Source organism: Dipodomys merriami, unplaced genomic scaffold (genome assembly GCF_024711535.1).
Source record: "Dipodomys merriami isolate MVZ:Mamm:240054 unplaced genomic scaffold, mDipMer1.0.p SCAF_5, whole genome shotgun sequence".
Lineage (NCBI taxonomy): Eukaryota > Metazoa > Chordata > Mammalia > Rodentia > Heteromyidae > Dipodomys > Dipodomys merriami.
Window position 1 is genome coordinate 67,820,527 of NW_027206068.1, and position 19,370 is coordinate 67,839,896.

The 19,370-nt window shown below is 45.3% G+C and overlaps 1 protein-coding gene across 1 annotated transcript in view; it reads right to left on the reverse strand.

Moving 5' to 3' along the window:
* Zc3hav1 (zinc finger CCCH-type containing, antiviral 1) overlaps positions 1-19,370 on the reverse strand; it is a 57,650-nt gene that overhangs the window by 24,764 nt on the left and 13,516 nt on the right. Inside the window, exons 2-5 of the mRNA XM_069996878.1 lie at positions 9,245-9,380; positions 3,158-3,410; positions 1,013-1,687; positions 684-926 (exon numbers count right to left, since the gene is read on the reverse strand). Coding sequence (XP_069852979.1) covers positions 684-926; positions 1,013-1,687; positions 3,158-3,410; positions 9,245-9,380 — 1,307 coding nt within the window. The remainder of the gene's footprint in view (positions 1-683; positions 927-1,012; positions 1,688-3,157; positions 3,411-9,244; positions 9,381-19,370) is intronic.

The following is a 19,370-nucleotide window of genomic DNA, read 5'->3' on the forward strand; positions in this document are numbered from 1 at the left end:
TAACCTAGTCTCACCATGAAAAAACAATGGTTCCCTGTTGCTTCCCGCAACTTGGAACAACACAACAGGACACTGGAATGGAAGAAATGAGAACAGAGAGAGTAGAGCACCCAGGGACCAGAGCTCAAGGTTCAAGGCTCATTCAATTCCCATGAGCAAGCCTATTTATTTAGTTTAGTACAGGGAAGGTTACCATAGGTACATGCAGAAAATAAGACGTCCATCTATTTTGTTACTACAATCACGGAGATGAACCCAGCGTCTGGGTGCAGAGTGAATAACTGGCTCCCTTACTGCTTTGGGGAAAAGACTGCAACTTAGACATAACTTAGACAATATCCTACTTTATCTGTTTCAGCCTTTCCAGGGTCCAGTTCTCAGCCTTCTGTGTACTGATGAGGCGGGCCAGTCCGTAGAACAAAACATGGACCCTAGGTCCAGATGTCTTACACTATGATTGTGCTAATCTGAATTCTAGTAAATGCAGCCAGCCATATCTTCTATGTGGTTCCATGGTTTGGTACTTCTCTGTCCTTATACTTTGGTCCCTTCACCACCACCATCCTTTATCCATGAGCCTCTAACTCTAGCCTGATTAAAGAAACTGCCCCCCCCCTCTCTCTCCCTCTCTCTCTCCTCTGCTACAGAAGCAACACTTGGGAATCCCTCTTTCGGGGACTTACTCTGGGCAGTATCTGTAGACCTTCTTGAGAGCTCATTGGTGGAGTTCATAGGAGTGTGGGCGGAGCCTTGGGCCCCATAGTCTCCAATTCTGAGGGAGGAAGGTGGAGGTGATTGGGACAGCATGCTGACTCCTGCAGAAGCAGTGGCTTCCCCAGAGGTGGCTGGGATCTGGCTTCGTGGACCCTTACTTCTCAAATAGAATGCATCTTTTTCTCCAGTGACTGCTGTTTTTAAGCCCAAACCTGTGACACAAAATTGATCTGCATTAGTAACTTCATAATGTGAGTGAGTCGGTTCTTCGGTGTGTTGTATGTAGCTCCATATTTACCATTCAAAAATGTCAATCCTGGTTCTTTATCATCACCAGTCTTTTTGCCAGTGGTCTGGAGATCCCAGAAAGTACTTCCATTGTTCAGATGGTTCCCAGACAATGTGACTTCTCTTTGATCATTGATGGCCCCGGCTCTGTAACTGACCGATCTTAGAGAAGTTAGATCTGCAGCCACTCCGTTGGCCTTATTTTTAAGAAAGACTTGCTGGATGTCTTGAGTTCCACTCTTGCCTTTGACATGCACGTGATCTGATGAAACAATGCCCAAGCTCTTGCTGGAGGTTATGGCTTCAGGTGTTTTTGTAAAACCAAGGAGAGAGCTAGAAACAGCCTGGCTGGATGTTGAATCGGAATGATTCCTGTAAAAGAAGCCGTCGGGACCATTATCCTTTGATGCTGTCTGGCTTCCTCCTGCTTGAGGCGCTCCTCCTAGACTGGCAACTTTAGCTGAGGCTGAGGAAGACTGAGCCAGATCCTCACGCCCCAGACAGCCGAACTCCTCCTCGAGATTATTAATACCATCCTCGAGAGAAGGCGAAAAACCCGTGGCACCCAGGCTGGGCGTGCAGGGCTTATAAGCAGTCGAACTGAATTCTTGGCTGGACTGAAAAAATCGGTCTCTACTTTTGCTTCGACCTCGTGATGCCGGTGGGGCTCTATGATTCAAGGGAGCTGGGAAGAGGAAAACAAAATAACCAAATAATGAAGATGAAGAGCTCACATCATTCAGTTTCTACCACTGCGACTCCTCTGCTTTTCCAGCCTTGCTTTCCAAGTGCTGTTATCTGTCCTGCCAGGTACCACTAGCTCATACCTGTACTCCTAGCTACACGGGAGACTGAGATCTGAGGGCTGACGTTTGAAGCCAGCTCAGACAGACAAAGCCAAGACTTTCATCTCCAATTAACCAGCAAAAGGCTAGAAGTGGAGGAGTGGCTCAAGTAGTAGAGTGCCTGCCCTGAATGAAAAAGTTAAGGAGCAGTAAACACCCAGGCTCTACATTCATGCCTCAGTACTAGCATGTGTGTGTGTCCATGTACCCACACACGCACACACCCAATTTATTTCCTTCTGTTGAGAAGAAAAACAAAGCTGGATACTGGTAGCTCACACCTATAATCCTAGCTACTCAGAAGGCTGAGTTTAAGCCCTCTGACCGAGAGAGAGAGAGAGAGAGAGAGACAGAGACAGAGACAGAGACAGAGACAGAGACAGAGAGAGAGAGAGGAAACACAGTTTTAATAGTTAACCTTGGAAATATCTGAAACATTTTTCTCACCTGAAGGAAACACTGCCAAGCAAAAAATATCAAATTGCAAACTCACATATATGCTGATTGCAATTAGATTAAACAGCGCATTCATACGGACAAAGTTTGGGAAGGGAAAATGTAGAAAATTGAATGTATACAGGTCCCAGAAATTACAGAGGTGGTACTTTCAATTCCTAGAATATTTTACTGGGGTTTGACTCAGAGCCTGGGCATTTTCCTAAGAGTGGCACTCTACCACTTGAGCCACAGTTCCAAATTCAGCTTTTGGGTTGATTAATTAGAAATAAAGAGTCTCAGTGACTTTCCTGCCTGGGTTGGTTTGGTATGGAGTCCTCAGATCTCAATCTCCTGAGTAGCTAGTGTGAGAAAAAGCCATCTTTTCTGTCAAGCTGAAATGCCTCCAACTTGTAACCAGTCACAAATATATACTGATATTTCCTGGAATTATTTGCTTCTTGACTTCAATTATAATTATCATCTGTGTTGTTTGTGACCACCCAGCCATGTTAAGAGTATGTCTTTACCCATAGAGTTAAAGACCACTGTCCCTTGAGTGGGAACTTTCCAGACTTTACCAACCTCCTCCAATCATAAACTTGACTCCTTAACAAGAAGGGACAATGTCACCTTGTGGGTTAGGATAAAAACCAAGCAGACCACCCTGCCTGGTATGCCTGTCTAGCTCTGGGGAGAAGTAAACTGCCTTAACAATATCTCCTATAGCTCTTGTGTCTGTATTCATTTTCTGACACAAGAAGGTCACGTGTTTCCAACACTAGGATTATAGGTGTGAGCTAATGTCATGGGGCTGATTGCATTGAGCCTGTTTATGTGACAGCTCGTGGGTTTATCTAAGGCTGGGCGAGTACCTCTGGAGCGGGGCGGGTTCCTGCGAGCGTGCTTGTTGTTGCAGATGTCCTGGATGTTCTGAACCACCTCTGGGCTCAGGCCATGCTCCCTCATGATGGCGAGCGCCTTTCTGTCCATCAGGTTGTGGGACCTGTTGCAGTTGAGGTACTTGCAGTTCCCGCGGGTGAAGTGTTCACAGATGTGCAGCCTCTCACACGCTGCGTGCTCGCTGCACGTCTGTTTGCGTCCCTCCCCTTTGTACTCTTTGCAGATCTACAGAAGAAAGACACAACACTCATTGCCTGAGACAAAACGCTTCTTTGTACCTGCCACACACTGTCAGGAAGGCTCAATGCAGAGACATTTCTGAAGCGTGTAAAGACCAAAGGGCAGGCAAAGGGTGAGGATATGCGATTTCACTTTTTTTTCTCTTTTTTGTTTTTGGTGCTGGTATTGAGACTTGAACTCAGGGGCTAGGTCCTGTCCCTTAGGCTGGTGCTCTACCACTTTAGCCACATCTCCACTTCTGGCTTTTTTTTCGGTGGTTAATTGGAAATGATAATCTCAGACATTCCTGCCCAGGCTGGCTTTGAACTTCAATCCTCAGATCATAGCTTCCTGAGTAGCTAGGATTACAGACTACCAGCACACACTTCCCACAATCTTCAATGAGATGCATTAAAGTGATGGCTTATTTGAGTCAGAACTCAAGACCTGCAGACTAATTAAGGGACAGTGGTGCCAGGTATGGTGGCAGATACTTGTAACCCCAATACTCAGGAGACTAAGATAAGGAACTGAGAATCTGAGCTTGCGTGGTGAGTCTTAGGCTTGGGCTGTATAATGAAACCTTGTCTCAATAAAGTTAAGAAGAGAGAAAGAAGCTGGGTGCTGAAGACACACCTGTAATCCTAGCTACTCAGGAGGCTGAGATCTGAGGGTTGGGGTTCAAAGACAGTCTGAGCAGGAAAGTCTGTGAGACTCATCTCCAATAAAGCACCAGAAAACCAGAAGTGGAGCTGTAGCTCAAAGTGGTAGAGCATTAACTTTGAGCAAAAGAGCTCAGGAACCACTGTTCAAGCCCCATGACCAACAAGAAGGAGGGGAAGGAGGAGGAGGAAGAGAAGAAGGAGGAGGAGGAGGAGGAGGAAGGGGAGGGGGAGAAAGAGGAGGAGGAGGAAGAGGAGGAAGAGGAGGAGGAGGAAGAGATGGAGGAAGAGGAGGAGGAAGAGGAGGAGGAGGAAGAGGAAGAGGAAGAAGAAGAAGAAGAAGAAGAAGAAGAAGAAGAAGAAGAAGAAGAAGAAGAAGAAGAAGAAGAAGAAGAAGAAGAAGAAGAAGAAGAAGAAAAAGAAGAAGAAGAAGAAGAGAAGAAGAAGAAAAGAAGAGAAGAAGTAGAAAAGAAGAAGAAGAGAAGAAGTAGAAAAGAAGAAGAAGAAGAAGGAGGAGGAGGAGGAGGAGGAGGGAAGGGAAAGAAAGGGAAGGGAAAAAGGGGGGAGTGTAGTTGTGGAGGTGGGAGGGAAGGAATGGTAAGGGAAAAACAAAGGAGGCAACAATGCTTGATAAGAAATGTACTCATTACCTTGCTCATCTAACTGTAACTCCTCTGTACAGTATTTTCACAATAAAAACTTATAGAATAACCCTTGGGAAAATCAAATTCAGATGACCAGCTATAAACAAGACCCAAAGTGAGCCCCATATTATAAAGAAGTCTAAAGATGAAAGTCTAGCTTTGAATATCAACTTTATACTTACAAGGACATATATGTGCTGAGCACCAGTGGCTTTCACCTGTAATTCTAGCTACTCAGGAGGGTGAAATCTGAAGAATCACTGTTTGAAGCCAACCTGGGCAGAAAAGCCCTCAAGCCTCCATCTCTAATTAACCAGCAAAAAGCTGGGATAGAGCCAGGTGCCAGTGGATTACACCTTTAATCCTAGCTACTAAGGAGGCTGAAGCCAGCCAAGCAAGGGCAGGAAAGTCTGTGAGACTCTTTAATAAACTACTCAGAAAGGGCTGGGAAAGTGGCTCAGTGGTAGAGCGCTTGCCTTGCATGCCTGAGGCCCTGGGTTCGATTCCTCAGCACCACATAAGCAAAAAAAAAAAGCCGGAAGTGGCGCTGTGGCTCAAGTGGTAGAGTGCTAGCCTTGAGCTGAAGAGCTGAGGGACAGCGCCCAGGCCCCAGAGTTCAAGCCCCACGACCGGACCCAAAAAAAAAAAAAAAAAAAACTACTCAGAAAAAGCCAGAAATGACACTGTGGTTCAAGTGATAGAGTGCTAGCTTTGAGCACAGAGAGGCTCAGGGACAGTGCCCAGGCCCCAGTTCAAGCTCCAGGACTGGCAAAAAAAAAAAAAAAGAAGGTTATGATAGAGGCATGGCTCAAGTGGTATAGTATCAGTTGTGAGAAAGAAAGCCCAGCAAGATCAAGCCTTGAGTTCAAGCCCCTGATGGATATTAGGATATATGTTTTACCTGTGTAACTGTTGGGGAATTAAAAATCTGGTCTCTGCTGGGCATAACATTAAAGTTTCTCAAATTATTAAAAGAAGTTTAAAATTAACACACAAATGTTCTTTTTAACTAAAATACATTTTTTTAATTAAAAGAAATTTTTTGATTTTTTTGTTTTGTTTTGTTGTCAGTCATGGGGCTTGAACTCTGGGCCTGAACGCTGTCCCTCACCTCTTCAGCTCAAGGCTAGTGCTCTACCACTTGAGCCACTGCACCACTTCCTGTTTTCTGGTGGTTTATTGGAGATAAGAGTCTCATGAAGCTGGGCGCTGGTGGCTCACGCCTGTAATCCTAGCTACTCAGGAGGCTGAGATCTGAGGATCGCAGTTCAAAGCCAGCCTGGGCAGGAAAGACCGTGAGACTCCTATCTCCAATAAACCACCAGAAAACCCGAAGTGGCGCTGTAGCTCAAGTGGTAGAGCGCTCGCCTTGAGCTGAAGAGCTGAGGGACAGCGCCCAGGCCGAGTTCAAGCCCCACGACCGACAAAAAAAAAAAAAAAAAAAAGTCTCATGGACTTTCCTGCCCAGGCTGGCTTTGAACTTCAATCCTCAGATCTCAGCCTCCTGAGTAGCTAGGATTACAGGAGGGAGCCATCAGTGCTTGGCTCTTTTGGGGTTTTTGTTGTTGTTGTTTTTGGTCAATTGTGGCTTGAAAGCTTGGGGCTTCAAAGCTTCGGTTAGGATTAGGGTTAGGGTTAGATCTTTTGCCCATCATTTTCAAATGGGATCTTACGCTAAGCATACAATAGTTAGCTAGGTAACCACAGGGACCAGCTGTTCACACCTCCTTCAGGAAATGATGACTTTCCCAGCCTGGGATCTCCATCCTGACCATAGGCAAGTGGAAATTTCATTATTAGCTCAAACTCAAAGCAAGCTTCAGACAAGTACTTTCCACCCCACTCACTAAACATGGGTGCTACAATTATACAGGAAAAGGGGTATAGTCCCCTAATAGATTCTTTTTTTTTTGGCCAATCCTAGGGCTTGAACTCAGGGCTTGCGTGCTGTCCCTGAATCTCTTTGTGCTCAAGGCTAGTGCTCTACCACTTGAATCACAGCACCACTTCTGGCTTTTTCTGAGTAGTTTATATTGGAGATCAGAATCTCATAGACCTTCCTGCCTGGGCTGACTTTGAACCATAATTCTCAGATCTCAGCCTCCCTAAGTAGCTAGGTATGAGCCACCAGCACCCTGCTCCCTAATAGATTCTTACAGGATGTATGATATATCTATCCTGAACTCAGTGCCCAACTGAAAAATCATCTCTCAACTCTGTGTGTGTGTGTGTGTTTAAAGTTATTTTTCTAATTGTTATTATTAAGTAGTTGCATGAAGGGATCACAATTCCTTAAGTCAGGTTAGTGATACCATGCTTCTTGTTCAATATCAACCCTGTTCTCCCTCATTTTTCCTCTCCCATCCCTGCAAGTTTTTTGTGTTGTAATACTAGAGATTGAACTCAGGATCTCCATCACTTGAGCTACAACTCCACTTCCAGCTTTTTTTTTTTTTCAATTGGACATGAGTCTCATGGACTTTCCTGCCCAAGCTGGCTTCTAACCATGATCCTCAGATCTCAGCCTCCTGCATCTCTCAGTTTTTAGGTCATGAGCTGAGTAAATATGTGCTTAATCCTCAAGAAGTCCTCAATAGCTTCCTTCCCACATGGGGTAGTGCTTCTGAATTCTATGCTGGACCTCTCTTTCAGAGTAAGACAAACTTCTCTACTGAAGGATTTCTCTCAAGCCAGATACCATGCTTTGCATGCATCCTCTAATCCTTAAGTCTGCATGTCTATCGTAGAGGAAATTTAATCAGCCACCACTGCCAGGTGCTGGTGGCACATGCCTATGATCCCAGCTGTGCAACACACTGAGATCTGAGGATCCCAGTTAAAGCCAGCCTGGGCAAGCAGATCTGTGACACTCATCTCTACCCAGCAAAAAGCTGTAAGTGGAGGTGTGGCTCAAGTGGTAGAGCACCAGCCTTGAGAAAAAAAAAGCTGGGAGTGAGAAGCCCCTGAGTCCAAGCCCAGCACAATAAACAAACAAATAGTAATTATCTATGGTTGTCCCCATCTTTCTTCTAGTAATAGAAGTTCCCAGGTTTAGGTAGACAAATTGGCATCAAGCAAGAAACCACATTTCCCAAGCTCCCTTTCGGCTAACATAGGCCATGTGTTAAACCCTGAACAATGAGATGTGAGCAGATATACAATGTTCATGTCACCTTTTTTTTTTATGTATTTATTTTTGGGTGGTTCTGGGATGTGAACAAGAGTTCCAGCCTTGCTGGGCTCTTTATTGCTGAGTTATGTATGCCTCACATCCTTTTTTCACTAGTTCTTTAGAGATCAGGTCTCACTTTTTGTCTGGGCCCACATCTATAGTGCAGTTGACCTATTTTCTGCTTCTGTTTGTAGCTAGGATGGCAGGCATGAATCACCATGTCTCCTGTTGAGATGGAGTCTCAGATAGTCTCGTGCCCAGGCTGGCCTGAAACCTTAAGCTTCCACATCTTGGCCTCCCAAATAGATTACAGGCATGAGCCACCTCACCCGCCCAGGTCACATCTTAAAAGGAAACTGTATGCATTTTAATAACTTCCTCTTTACATTTCTGCTGCCTAGAAAATGGTGACAAATGAGAACAACTTGTACCTAGAGAAGGAAGACATATTTTAGAGGTAACAGAGAGGACCTACTGGCCCGAGTCCTGGATGAAATCGTAGGGTTTACCTGCTGACCACACAGCCTACCTGCCTGCCCTTACCCAGGTAAAACAGGAGTTGGCCAACTTTTCTGTAATGGATTAGACAGTAAATTCTGTAGGCTTGGGCTGGGAATGTGGCTTAGTGGTGGAGTGCTTGCCTAGCATGCATGAAGCCCTGGGTTTGATTCCTCAGTACCACATACACAGAAAAAGCCAGAAGTGATACTGTGGCTCAAGTGGTGGAGACTAGCCTTGAGCAAAAAGAAGCTCAGGGACAGCATCTAGGTCCTGAGTTAAAGCCCCAGGACTGGCACACAAAAAAATAATAAAAATAATAATAATAAAGAAAAATACTGTATGCTTTGCAAGGAATTTGGCCTTTGTTACAACTACTTAACTTGCCCTAGTAGGTTACAATATGTAAAAAGATGTAGCTGTGTTTTAATAACCTTCATTTATACAATCAGATGGCAGGCCAGACTTGGCCTGTGCATTATAGGTTGCTGACCTCTGGTCTAAACTACTAAGTAAGAAATAAATACATAGATTTCATTTGAATCACTCTACTTGGGGTAGAGGAGCCTATTATACAACACCCAATCTGTATTCTCACCTTTCCACCTCTCTTTTAAACATCATTTCTAAGGCCACCTCCTCCAGGAAATCACCCTGAAGTAATACAGTTATTTCTACCATTATGTCTTTAGCTCATCTTTGCTAACACTGGGTTCCTGGCAGCCTGGCAGAGGAGATCAATCCCAGACATCTCAGCAAAGCCTTGACTGCCACCTTTGGAGCCCTGGTGCTGGCGTTGAGGTTTTCTGTGCCTTCTCCAACACAGTACTCTCCTGTCATCTCAACTGGGAGGCCACCACTTACCTCAGGTATAAAAAAGGGGTCACTCTGGACCAGGAGTACGGCTAATTCCTCTTGGTTAAGCCCAGAGAGCTCGTATTTTTTCAGGACTATAAAGTTGTCCTCTGAGAGAACATTGTGAGAATATTTGCATAATTTCCTAGAAGAAAGAGAACAACTGTCAGTGTTTCCATGACACAGAAAATTTCACTCAGCAAAGATAGTGTCCAGAATCCTCTGGGTCCAGGCACAGGTTGACCGCCACTTAAAGAATACCATTTAAAAGCTAGGCACCAGCTAGCTTTAATCCTAGCTACTCAGGAGGCTGAACCTGAGGACCATGGTTCAAAGCCAGCCTGGGCAGGAAAGTCAGTAAGACTCTTTTTTTTTTCTCAGTCATAGAGCTTGAACTCTGGGCTTGGGAGCTGTCCCTGTGTTCTTCAGCTCAAGGTGAGCGTTCTACTGCTTGAGCCACAGCACCACTTATTGGAGATAGTCTCACGGACTTTCCTGCCCGGGTTGGTTTTGAACCTTAGCTACTCAGGAGGCTGAGTAGCTAGGATTACAGGCGTGAGCCACCAGCACCAGGCAGTGAGACTCTTATCTCCAATTTACCAAGAAATCAGAAGTGGTGCTGTAGCAGAAATGGTAGAACACTAGCCTTGAGCAAAAGAGCTCAGAGACAGTGCCCAGGCCCCAAGTTCTAGGTCCACGACCTACCAAAAAAAAAAAAAGGTTGGGAGCCAGTGGCTCACATTTATAATCCTAGCTACTCAGGAGGCTGAGATATGAGGATCATGGTTTGAAGCTACCTAGGCAGGAAATCTCCACTAAACTACCAAAAAAGCCAGAAGTAGAGCTGTGGCTCAGGTGGAAGAGCACTATTGTTGAACAAAAGAAGCTGGACCAGCACACAAAACAAAAACAAGTAAGCAAAAAGCCAGGAAAAACTAAACCAAGAAACTATTTAAGCCAGGGGTTTATAGTTCACACCTGCAACACTAGCGACTCAGGAAGCTGAGAATCCAGATTCGAAGCCAACCTCCAATTAACCACAAAAAGCCAGACATGGAGTGCCAATTTTGAGTGAAAAAGCTAAGGGACAGAACCCAGACCCTGAGTTCTAGCTCCACTATCAGCACAAAAACAAAAGCAAAAGGAAAAAACAAAAAAACAAAAAACTACTGGGAGCCAGGCACCAGTGGCTCACACCTGTAATCCTAGCTACTCAGGAAGCTGAGATCTGAGGATCACGGTTCAAAGCCAGCCCGAGCAGGGAAGTCCGTGAGACTCTTATCTCCAATAAACCACTAGGAAACCGGAGTGGTGCTGTGGCTCAAGTGGTAGAGCACTTGCCTTGAGCTGAAGAGCTGAGGGATAGCACCCAAACCCAGAGTTCAAGCCCCACAACCCACAAAAAAAAAAAAAAAAAAAAAAAGAAAACTACTGGGATACTGATTATGTTTTTATTTAGTCTTTTGCTTGGAGTCCAGAACCATAAAATTTAAATGTTTTCAACCATATTTTAAATATTAACAAGATAAATTGATTGGAATACAACTTAACATGGAGATGGAACAGTAAAATTCCCACCCTTTTACAACTGATGTAAGCCAATAACAAAAATAAACATTAACAGAATGAGTTCTGTCACTGACTTCTAGGACAGGAAATACTTATTTAAGCCTTGTTCTGTTTTCCTTATTTGTAATTAAAACATTTCTATTAATACTTTCAAGTATTGAATATTGTCTGTCACCACCTTTTCCACAAAAAACTGTGACTGGTAAACAAACATAAAATGATCTTACTGAAATTGATAAATTTTCAAAACTGTTAGCATTGAAGCGTGTTATTCTCTAAGAATTCATCTTTAAATATCCCAAGTACCTGTGCAAAACACTCTGAAACCTTCTAGAATTGCCTTCAAATTTAAGCTATAGAATCTCATATAAAAAAAAATAGGGCTGGGAAGGTGGCTCAGTGGTAGAGTGCCTGCCTTGCATGCATGAGGCCCTGGGTTCAATTCCTCAGCACCACATAAGCAGAAAAAAAAAAGCCGGAAGTGGCGCTGTGGCTCAGGTGGTAGAGCGCTAGCCTTGAGCTGAAGAGCTGAGGGACAGCGCCCAGGCCAAGAGTTTCAGGCCCCACGACCAGACCTAAAAAAAAAAAAAAAAAAAATAGGCCACAGAATTCCTGTGAGCCACTGGCGGGGCCTTTAGGCCCTGGCTTGATTCCTGGCTCTCTGCCTCACCAGGTAGCCAAGGGCAATCGGGCTGGCTTTGGCAACAGCTCCCAGTCTAGCTTCCAGGTGAGCCCTGACCTTGCTTTCTCCACTGGTGACTTTAGCTTTGAGCTTGTTCCTGGCATTCCTTGTAAAGGCTAGCCTTTGCTCCTCTAACGTTTGGGGTTTTGCTCTGAAGTTTCAGATGACTGCTCCCCCATGCCAGCCCCCTCCACCACCTACCCAGAATCCTCAGCAGCTGGGCAAAGTCCCCCTACCATGCTCACTTCCCCAGCCTTGGGAGGGAGATTTTGGGAGGGAAGAGACTCCAAGAGGACAGGCCTCCTAAAGGGAATATCATCAACACTTCAGCAGACGTTTGCCCAGATGCATCTATATCTGTTTCTCATCTAATGAGACAGCTCATTCCACTCTTCCCAGGGCTACCGCACCGATGTTCTTGTCATCACTGATCTGAAACTCACCCACCCCACTCCCAGCAGACAGACAGGTTCTGCCCGCTTGACAACTGTTCGTGGAAGGAATAAGCAATTGGCTGCTATCTCTTCTGCTCCAGTTCAGACATCCCGAATGAAGAATCAGTGGCTAGTCACAGGAAGATACTCCATCCAAGGCCAGGAATATGTCATTTCCAAGGTCCCTGGTGAACATTTCCTCTAAATGACTAAGGGCTAGGGTCCCTCTCTTGACATTCTGCATACTTCAGGGTGCTCGAGCACATGGAGTGCGTGCTGTGCTGGCTGGAGTCCTAAATATCCTCACGATGGCACTGATTTTACTCTTCATTTCTAAATCCTCAATAAGCTCCTTCTGACACACTCACTGAACCCAGTTTGGATCTCTGTGCAAGCCTGGGTCTGGCCGATGGTCCCATCCCTGGCAGGCTGTGCTGTTTCCCACATTCCGTACATCCCCCACCCCCTGAAGCAGGTTATTTATGTCTTTAAACCTGAAGCCTGACCGAAGTGACACCATTTTGTCTCCCAAGGAGAAAGGCCCCTGACCCCAGATATGTTATTTGCTTAGCAGGTTCTGCAAAAAACCACAAGTTATTTGCTCAGCAGTTTCTGCAAAATAAATAAACAAACAAACAGAGTTTCATCTGCCCAGTATTCTGGGAAATAAGTCTAGGTTTATCATAATGCTCATTTTCATCACTTTTTTTTTTGGCCAGTTCTGAGGCCTGAATTCATGGCCTGGGCACTGTCCCTAAGCTTCTCTTGCTCAAAGCTAGCTACCACTTGAGCACCACTATCAGTTTTTTGTTTAAGTGGAACTGAGGAATCGAATGAATACAGGGCTTCATGCATGCTAGGCAAGCACTCTACCACTAAGCCACATTCCCAGCCCACTCATTTTCACTTCTGTGTATACTTTGCCAAACAAAAAACCCCAATGCATTATGGTTTTCTGAAGAGGATGTGGCTTTTGCCATTACAAGAATGACTCTCAGCCAGAAATGTGGCTTAGTGGTAGAATGCTTGCCTAGCATACATGAAGCCCTGGGTTTGATTCCTCAGTACCACATACACAGAAGCCACAAGTGGTGCTGTGGCTCAAGTGGTAGAGTGCTAGCCTCAAGTAAAAGAGGGATAGTGCCCAAGCCCTGAGTTCAAGCCCCAGAACTGACTAAATAAACAAATAAATAAATAAATAAATAAATAAATGAAAATAAAAGACTGAGGGGGCTGGAAAGGTAGCTCAATGGTAGAGTGCTTGCTTTATATGCATGAGGCCCTGGGTTCCATTCCTCAGCACTCCATAAACAGAAAAAGCCGGAAGTGGTACTGTGGCTCAAGAGGTAGAGCGCTAGCCTTGAGCTGAAGAGTTAAGGGACAGCGCCCAGGCCCAGAGTTGAGGCCCCACGACCGACTAAATAAATAAATAAATAAGTAAGTAAATAAATGAATGAATCTGAGCTGTCTCATGGCTGCATTAAGAAGTCTATGTGTCTGTGTAGTCATTGGCTTTTGCATTAAAGACTCCTATAATTTGTCTTATTAATTGTGGCATCCTTTTTTTTCTCATTGCTTGGGATACAACATTTTGGAGGCCCTAGCAAGATCATGCGTACGGGCACTTGGGAGACCCTTCTTGGGTTGGACACCTGGAGACAGCTGGCCTCTCCCTCCCAGGTGTCAGTTTCCACAGAGCCTCTAAGAGAAGCAACCCTCAAGACGTTCCAGGGCAGGGCCCCCGGAGGACTCCAAGGGAGGTTTTGACACCGGAGCAGGAGACATCAGTGCCCCATCTCTGCATCCCAGGAGTCTCTCTGCCTTTGTCTCACCTCCTTTGTCTAGGTACCCGTGCAGAGGTGGACTGTGGAACACAGCCTGAACTCCCTGCCGCCAGCTCCCCTAAGGCGTTAATGGGAGCCATTGGCGGTCCCTGGAGTGAAACCCGTTTGAAATTGTGTCAATTATCCTGGGATGTCTATGGGCCCCTTTTGTTTGTCCTGTCAATTTGAGTTGTTTGTCTCGACTTTTCTTCATGATATTAACTGGTTTTTATCCTCTTCCCCTGAGGATTTCTTTTCATGGATCACTGACCTTTTTTATCAAGGAACTCTACAGGACTTTTCCCCTTCTAAAATTTCTCTTTATACCCTCTTTTTGATTAGGGAGGATAGGGGAGCAGATATGCTCAGACCCACCTCCCTTCTCTCTTTCTGATGAGAATAGAGGGTGCTACTTCTCTCAGATTAGAGATCTGAGGACCAGACCACGCAGCGTTGGGTACTGCTCTCATACTGTAGAGTCTTGACTCCCAACAGTAGAGTTCTGGTTAGGGCTAAACTGAGGAGGCCCACTTAGGGTGAGAGAGGCCCCAACTCAGCTTTTGATTTTTGTGTTCCTGCCTTGTCTCATACTGTGTTCTATGTCTGTATTCTTCGTTTGGATATCTCTGGGCGGGGGTGGGGGGGGATGGGGGGGGTGGGGGAGGGAGGGAGTCAAAGTTCTAGCATGTGGCAGTAGCAGCAGCTTGCTAAGTAGAGCAGCTGGAGGTTGGAGGTTGGAGGCTGGGCGCGGGTAGCCTCAGTCCTGGTTCTGACCCCTTGTTAACTCTGGCAACTTAAAATTGAAATTGTAAAGCACGCCTGTCTAAAACTGGATAAAAGATGGAATCAGGACAGTTCAGTTTAGCTTCAGATAACCCCCATCCTACCCTTCCTCCATCTAAAGGTATTCAAAGGTCAATTGGTATACCAATACCTTGCTAAACAAGCAAGTCCTGGAGACATGGGGCTGGGAGATGCAAAGGTGATTTGTGAATTTGTTAGTCAACTTTTTTTTTTGTCTTAAATCTTAGTCATCTGTAAGAATAAATGGCAAAAAATATCTCTTGCCACTGGAATTCCAGAAATGTACAGCCTACATTCATTTTTGGGTGCTTGAAGATCTTTGTGTACAAGTCTGTGTGTGTGTTTGTGAGTGTGTAACCATGTTCAAGGTAAAAGCTGTTCTTACTGTAATGAAGAGTTATCTGGCTTAGCAAAAATGTAATCTTTTGAGGACTTAGGTTTTACTTCCCTCCACTGTTAAAATTTGGGGCTAAGTCTCCAAAATTTGAGTGTAAAGATGTGTTTATCACTGTTAAAGACAATGTCTGTTCTAGCTCTCTGAAAGTGCTTTGGTATTTGTCTCAGTCAAAAATAAAGAGAAAGGACTAAAAAAAAAATTTAATGAGTCAATGGGGGCCTAGCTGTGAGGGGTGAAGACTAATCTGGCAAAGGTGCAGCTCGCCCAGCCCTAAAGGCGGGTGAGCTGGTGAGCTGGCACAAAAGCAGTTCAGCTAACCCGAAGGAGTCAGATGGGATTATGCCCACTCCATGGGACAGGCGGGTGGCCCATTTTCACTTCTGTCTCTTTCTTTTCCTTACTGACAGACATGAAAAAAACTGATGATATTGTAGGTAATGTATTTCTGAAACTGCTCCTTGGGATATATACAAATTTTTAAAAATAATAAAACTTTAAAGGAGGGTTAATGTAATCTGGTTTCAATGCTATTTTGCAAATAGATTCATTTTTTAAAAAGCAAAAAGATGCTCTGAGCTTCCTTTAGTTTGTTAACATCTGGATTCTTGGTGTAGTGCCAATGTACAGTGCTGATCTGCATGTAATTCTTACATGTAGAAAAACTGTCATTTGAGTTAAAAGGTTTTCTAAGAATTGGGGCTGGGAAGGTGGCTCAGTGGTAGAGCACTTGCCTTGCATGCTCGAGGCCTTGGGTTCGATTCCTCAGCACCACATAAGCAAAAAAAGAAAAAAAAAGAAAAAAAAGGTTTTCTAAGAATTAACTCATTCTGGGGCTGGGAAGGTGGCTCAGTGGTAGAGCGCTTGCCTTGCATGCCAGAGGCCCTGGGTTCGATTCCTCAGCACCACATAAGCAAAAAGAAAAAAGCCAGAAGTGGCACTGTGGCTCAAGTGGTAGAGCGCTAGCCTTGAACTGAAGAGCTGAGGGACAGTGCCCAGGCCCAGAGTTCAGGCCCCACGACCGGACCAAAAAAAATAATTAACTCAGACTAAAACCAAAAACAAAGAAAACCAACTGTTTTATTTATTTATTTATTTATTTATTTTTGTCGGTCGTGGGGCTTGAACTCTGGGCCTGGGCGCTGTCCCTCAGCTCTTCAGCTCAAGGCGAGCGCTCTACCACTTGAGCTACAGCACCACTTCTGGTTTTCTGGTGGTTTATTTGAGATAGGAGTCTCACGGTCTCTCCTGCCCGGGCTGGCTTTGAACCACGATCCTCAGATCTCAGCCTCCTGAGTAGCTAGGATTACAGGCATGAGCCACCAGCGCCCGGCTAAAACCAACTGTTTTAAAAAGCCAGGCTACAAAAAGTAAATGGGGCTGGGCATGGTGGCTCACACCTGTAATCCTAGCTACTCAGGAGGCTGAGCTCTGAAGATCAAGGTTCAAAGCCAGCCCAGTCAGCAAAGTCCAGAAGACTCTTATCTCCAATAAACCACTCAGAAAACTAGAGTGTTGCAGTGGCTCAAGTGGTAGAGCGCTAGCCTTGAGCTGAAGAGCTGAAGGACAGTGTTCAGGCCCAGACCAACAACAACAACAACAAAAAAGTAAATGGGCATTACTTGCTTCAAGGTTTCTAAAAGGTCACTTAAATGCAAATTAAAAATGGCATCCCCCATGGGCTGGGAAGGTGGCTCAGTGGTAGAGCGCTTGCCTTGCATGCATGAGGCCCTGGGTTCGATTCCTCAGCACCACATAAGCAAAAAGAAAAAAGCTGAAAGTGGCGCTGTGGCTCAAGTGGTAGAGCGCTAGCCTTGAGCTGGAGACCTGAGGGACAGCGCCCAGGCCCAGAGTTCAGGCCCCACGACTGGACCCCCCCCCCAAAAAAAAAGGCATCCCCTGTGTAAAAAATTTGAAAAGTGAGCCGGGTGGCTCATATCTGTAATACTAGCTACCCAGGAGGCTGAGATCTGAGGATTGTGGTTCAAAGCCAGACCGGGCAGGAAAGTCCATGAGACTCTTATCCCCAATAAACCACCAGGAAAATAAAAAAGGAAATGGCACTGTGGCTCAAGTGCTAGAGTGCTCGCCTTGAGCTGAAGATCTCAGGACAGCGCCCAGGCCCAAAGTTCAAGCCCCATGACTAACCCACCCCCCAAAACAAATTTAGGACTACCAAATTTCACTTAAGTATTTATGTTAAGGCCATTTTGCTATGTAAAGTCCGCTTCTCAAGGATGTGTGCTGCCATGGATCCTTGGAGCCTTTTTCTGCCTCATTCTTCATTGTAATCACAAAAGGTCACGTTCCCCAGACAGCCAAAAAAAAAATGCTTTTATAGACCAGAACTGCTAAACAAGCTACACTACTATTGCTCCCCAAAATGACTACACAGTTATTAGAAGTTAAAAATTATATTATTTCCCATTCTGGAATACATATTGCTCCTATTGACATCTGATCCTGGCAACCCCTTGGTAAAAATAGGCTAAGCTTGTAGGCTCTTGTCTACCTACCCAGCTTAAAACAGATAGAGAAGATGGATCTTCGCCCAACTTCCCTTATGATCATGGAACCAAAGTCATTTTTAGAAAATGAGGCAAGATAGATTTATAAAAGAGGCATGGAGGGGCTGGGAAGGTGGCTCAGTGGTAGAGCGCTTGCCTTGCATGCATGAGGCCCTGGGTTCGATTCCTCAGCACCACATAAAGCAAAAAGAAAAAAGCCGGAAGTGGTGCTGTGGCTCAAGTGGTAGAGCGCTAGCCTTGAGCTGAAGAGCTGAGGGACAGCGCCCAGACCCACAGTTCAGGCCCCACGACCGGACCCAAAAAAAAAAAAAAAAGGCATGGAAAACAGTGGTAACAAGTGTGCAAGTGTGGAGATAGCACTTGTGAGTGATGGTTACAGACTCAAGCCTTCTATATGTCTGTCCAAAAGATCCTAGCCTTATTTTTTTTTAATTTGGTTAATAAAAGTTGTTGCCCAGGTAAATTGCCCTGGGCCAGGCGGAGCTGTCCTAAAAAACCAGTGGGGCACCAGCCAGCAAAGCAGGTATCCTCAGGGAAAAGCAACCAGGAAACTATTGGGAGGTTCACTCATGTTGGGCTCCGTCTTAGGTTAAGTTAAAAATGCAGCCTTTTTTTAAAATTTTGGTCAGTCATGGGGCTTGAACTCTGGGCTTGGGCACTGTCCCTGTGCTCTTCAGCTCAAGGTAAGCTCTACCACTTGAGCCACAGTGCCACTTTGGGTTTTCTGAGTGTTAATTGGAGATAAGAGTTTCAGGGCCTTTCTTGCCTCGCGATCCTCAGATCTCAACCTCCTGAGTAGCTAGGATTACAGACACGAGCCACCAGCGCCCGGCAGAAATGCAGCCTTAACCAGTCTGTGTAGAACTTGCAGGCAGCCCAACAGGAGGTATGTAATCAGTCTAAGATTCTGGGAAATGATGCTAAACACTGCTATGGCTGAGCTTGGATCCAGCCCATCCCTTCCAACCTGGAGATTCCATTTAGGTTAAAATGTTAATCAAGGATGGCCAGCAGCCATCTAAAACGGATTCTACCTCACCACCCTGAGCACCCCCCTCCCCATGTGAAAGTAGACAGGACCCCTGCCTGGCTCCATCATCCTGATGGAAGGCCACTTTGAATCTGCTGGAGCTTAACACTTTCGTGGGGCATTCTTTCTGTAAATCCTCCCCAGCCTGACCTGGGAGAGGATTGCTGGTTATGTTGTTTTGAGGCTAGTGGAACAGGTGTAGCCCAGTTAAAGTAACTTGGAGTCCTAAGGGCCCAAGGTAGCTCTTTCACTGAGAATTCAATGATTTGATTCATACACAAGAACTAGTGGGGAATGAAGTAGGGTATGTCTTTAAGCTTGAAGCCTGACAGAAGTGATGCCATTTTGTCCCCCAAGGAAAAAGGCCCCTGACCCCAGGTGTTTGCTTAACAGGTGCTATGAAAAACTGCAAGTTGTTTGCTCAGCAGGTTCTGGGGGAAGGGAGGAACCAAAAAACCCCAAAAGTTCCATCTGCCCAGAATTCAAGGAAAGAAATCTAGATTACTAATGTTCATTTTCACTTCTGTGTATGCTTTGGGGGGGAATCCTATATCTTGTTTTTCAAATGAGATGTAGCTTTTACCTTTAAAAGACTGTGTCTGAGACAATTTAAAAGTCTATACCCACTGGGCATCAGTGGCTCATGCCTGTAATCCTAGCTACTCAGGAAGTTGAGATCTGGGGATCTGCCCACCTGGGGCAGAAAAGTCCCATGAGAGTCCTATTTCCAATTAAGCACTCAAAAACCGGAAATGGAGCTGTGGCTCAACTGGTAGAGCACTAGCCTTGAGCACAAAGAGGCTCAGGGACCACCTCCAGACCCTGAGTTCAAGCCCTACAACCAACAACCACAAAAAAAAGTCTATGCCTC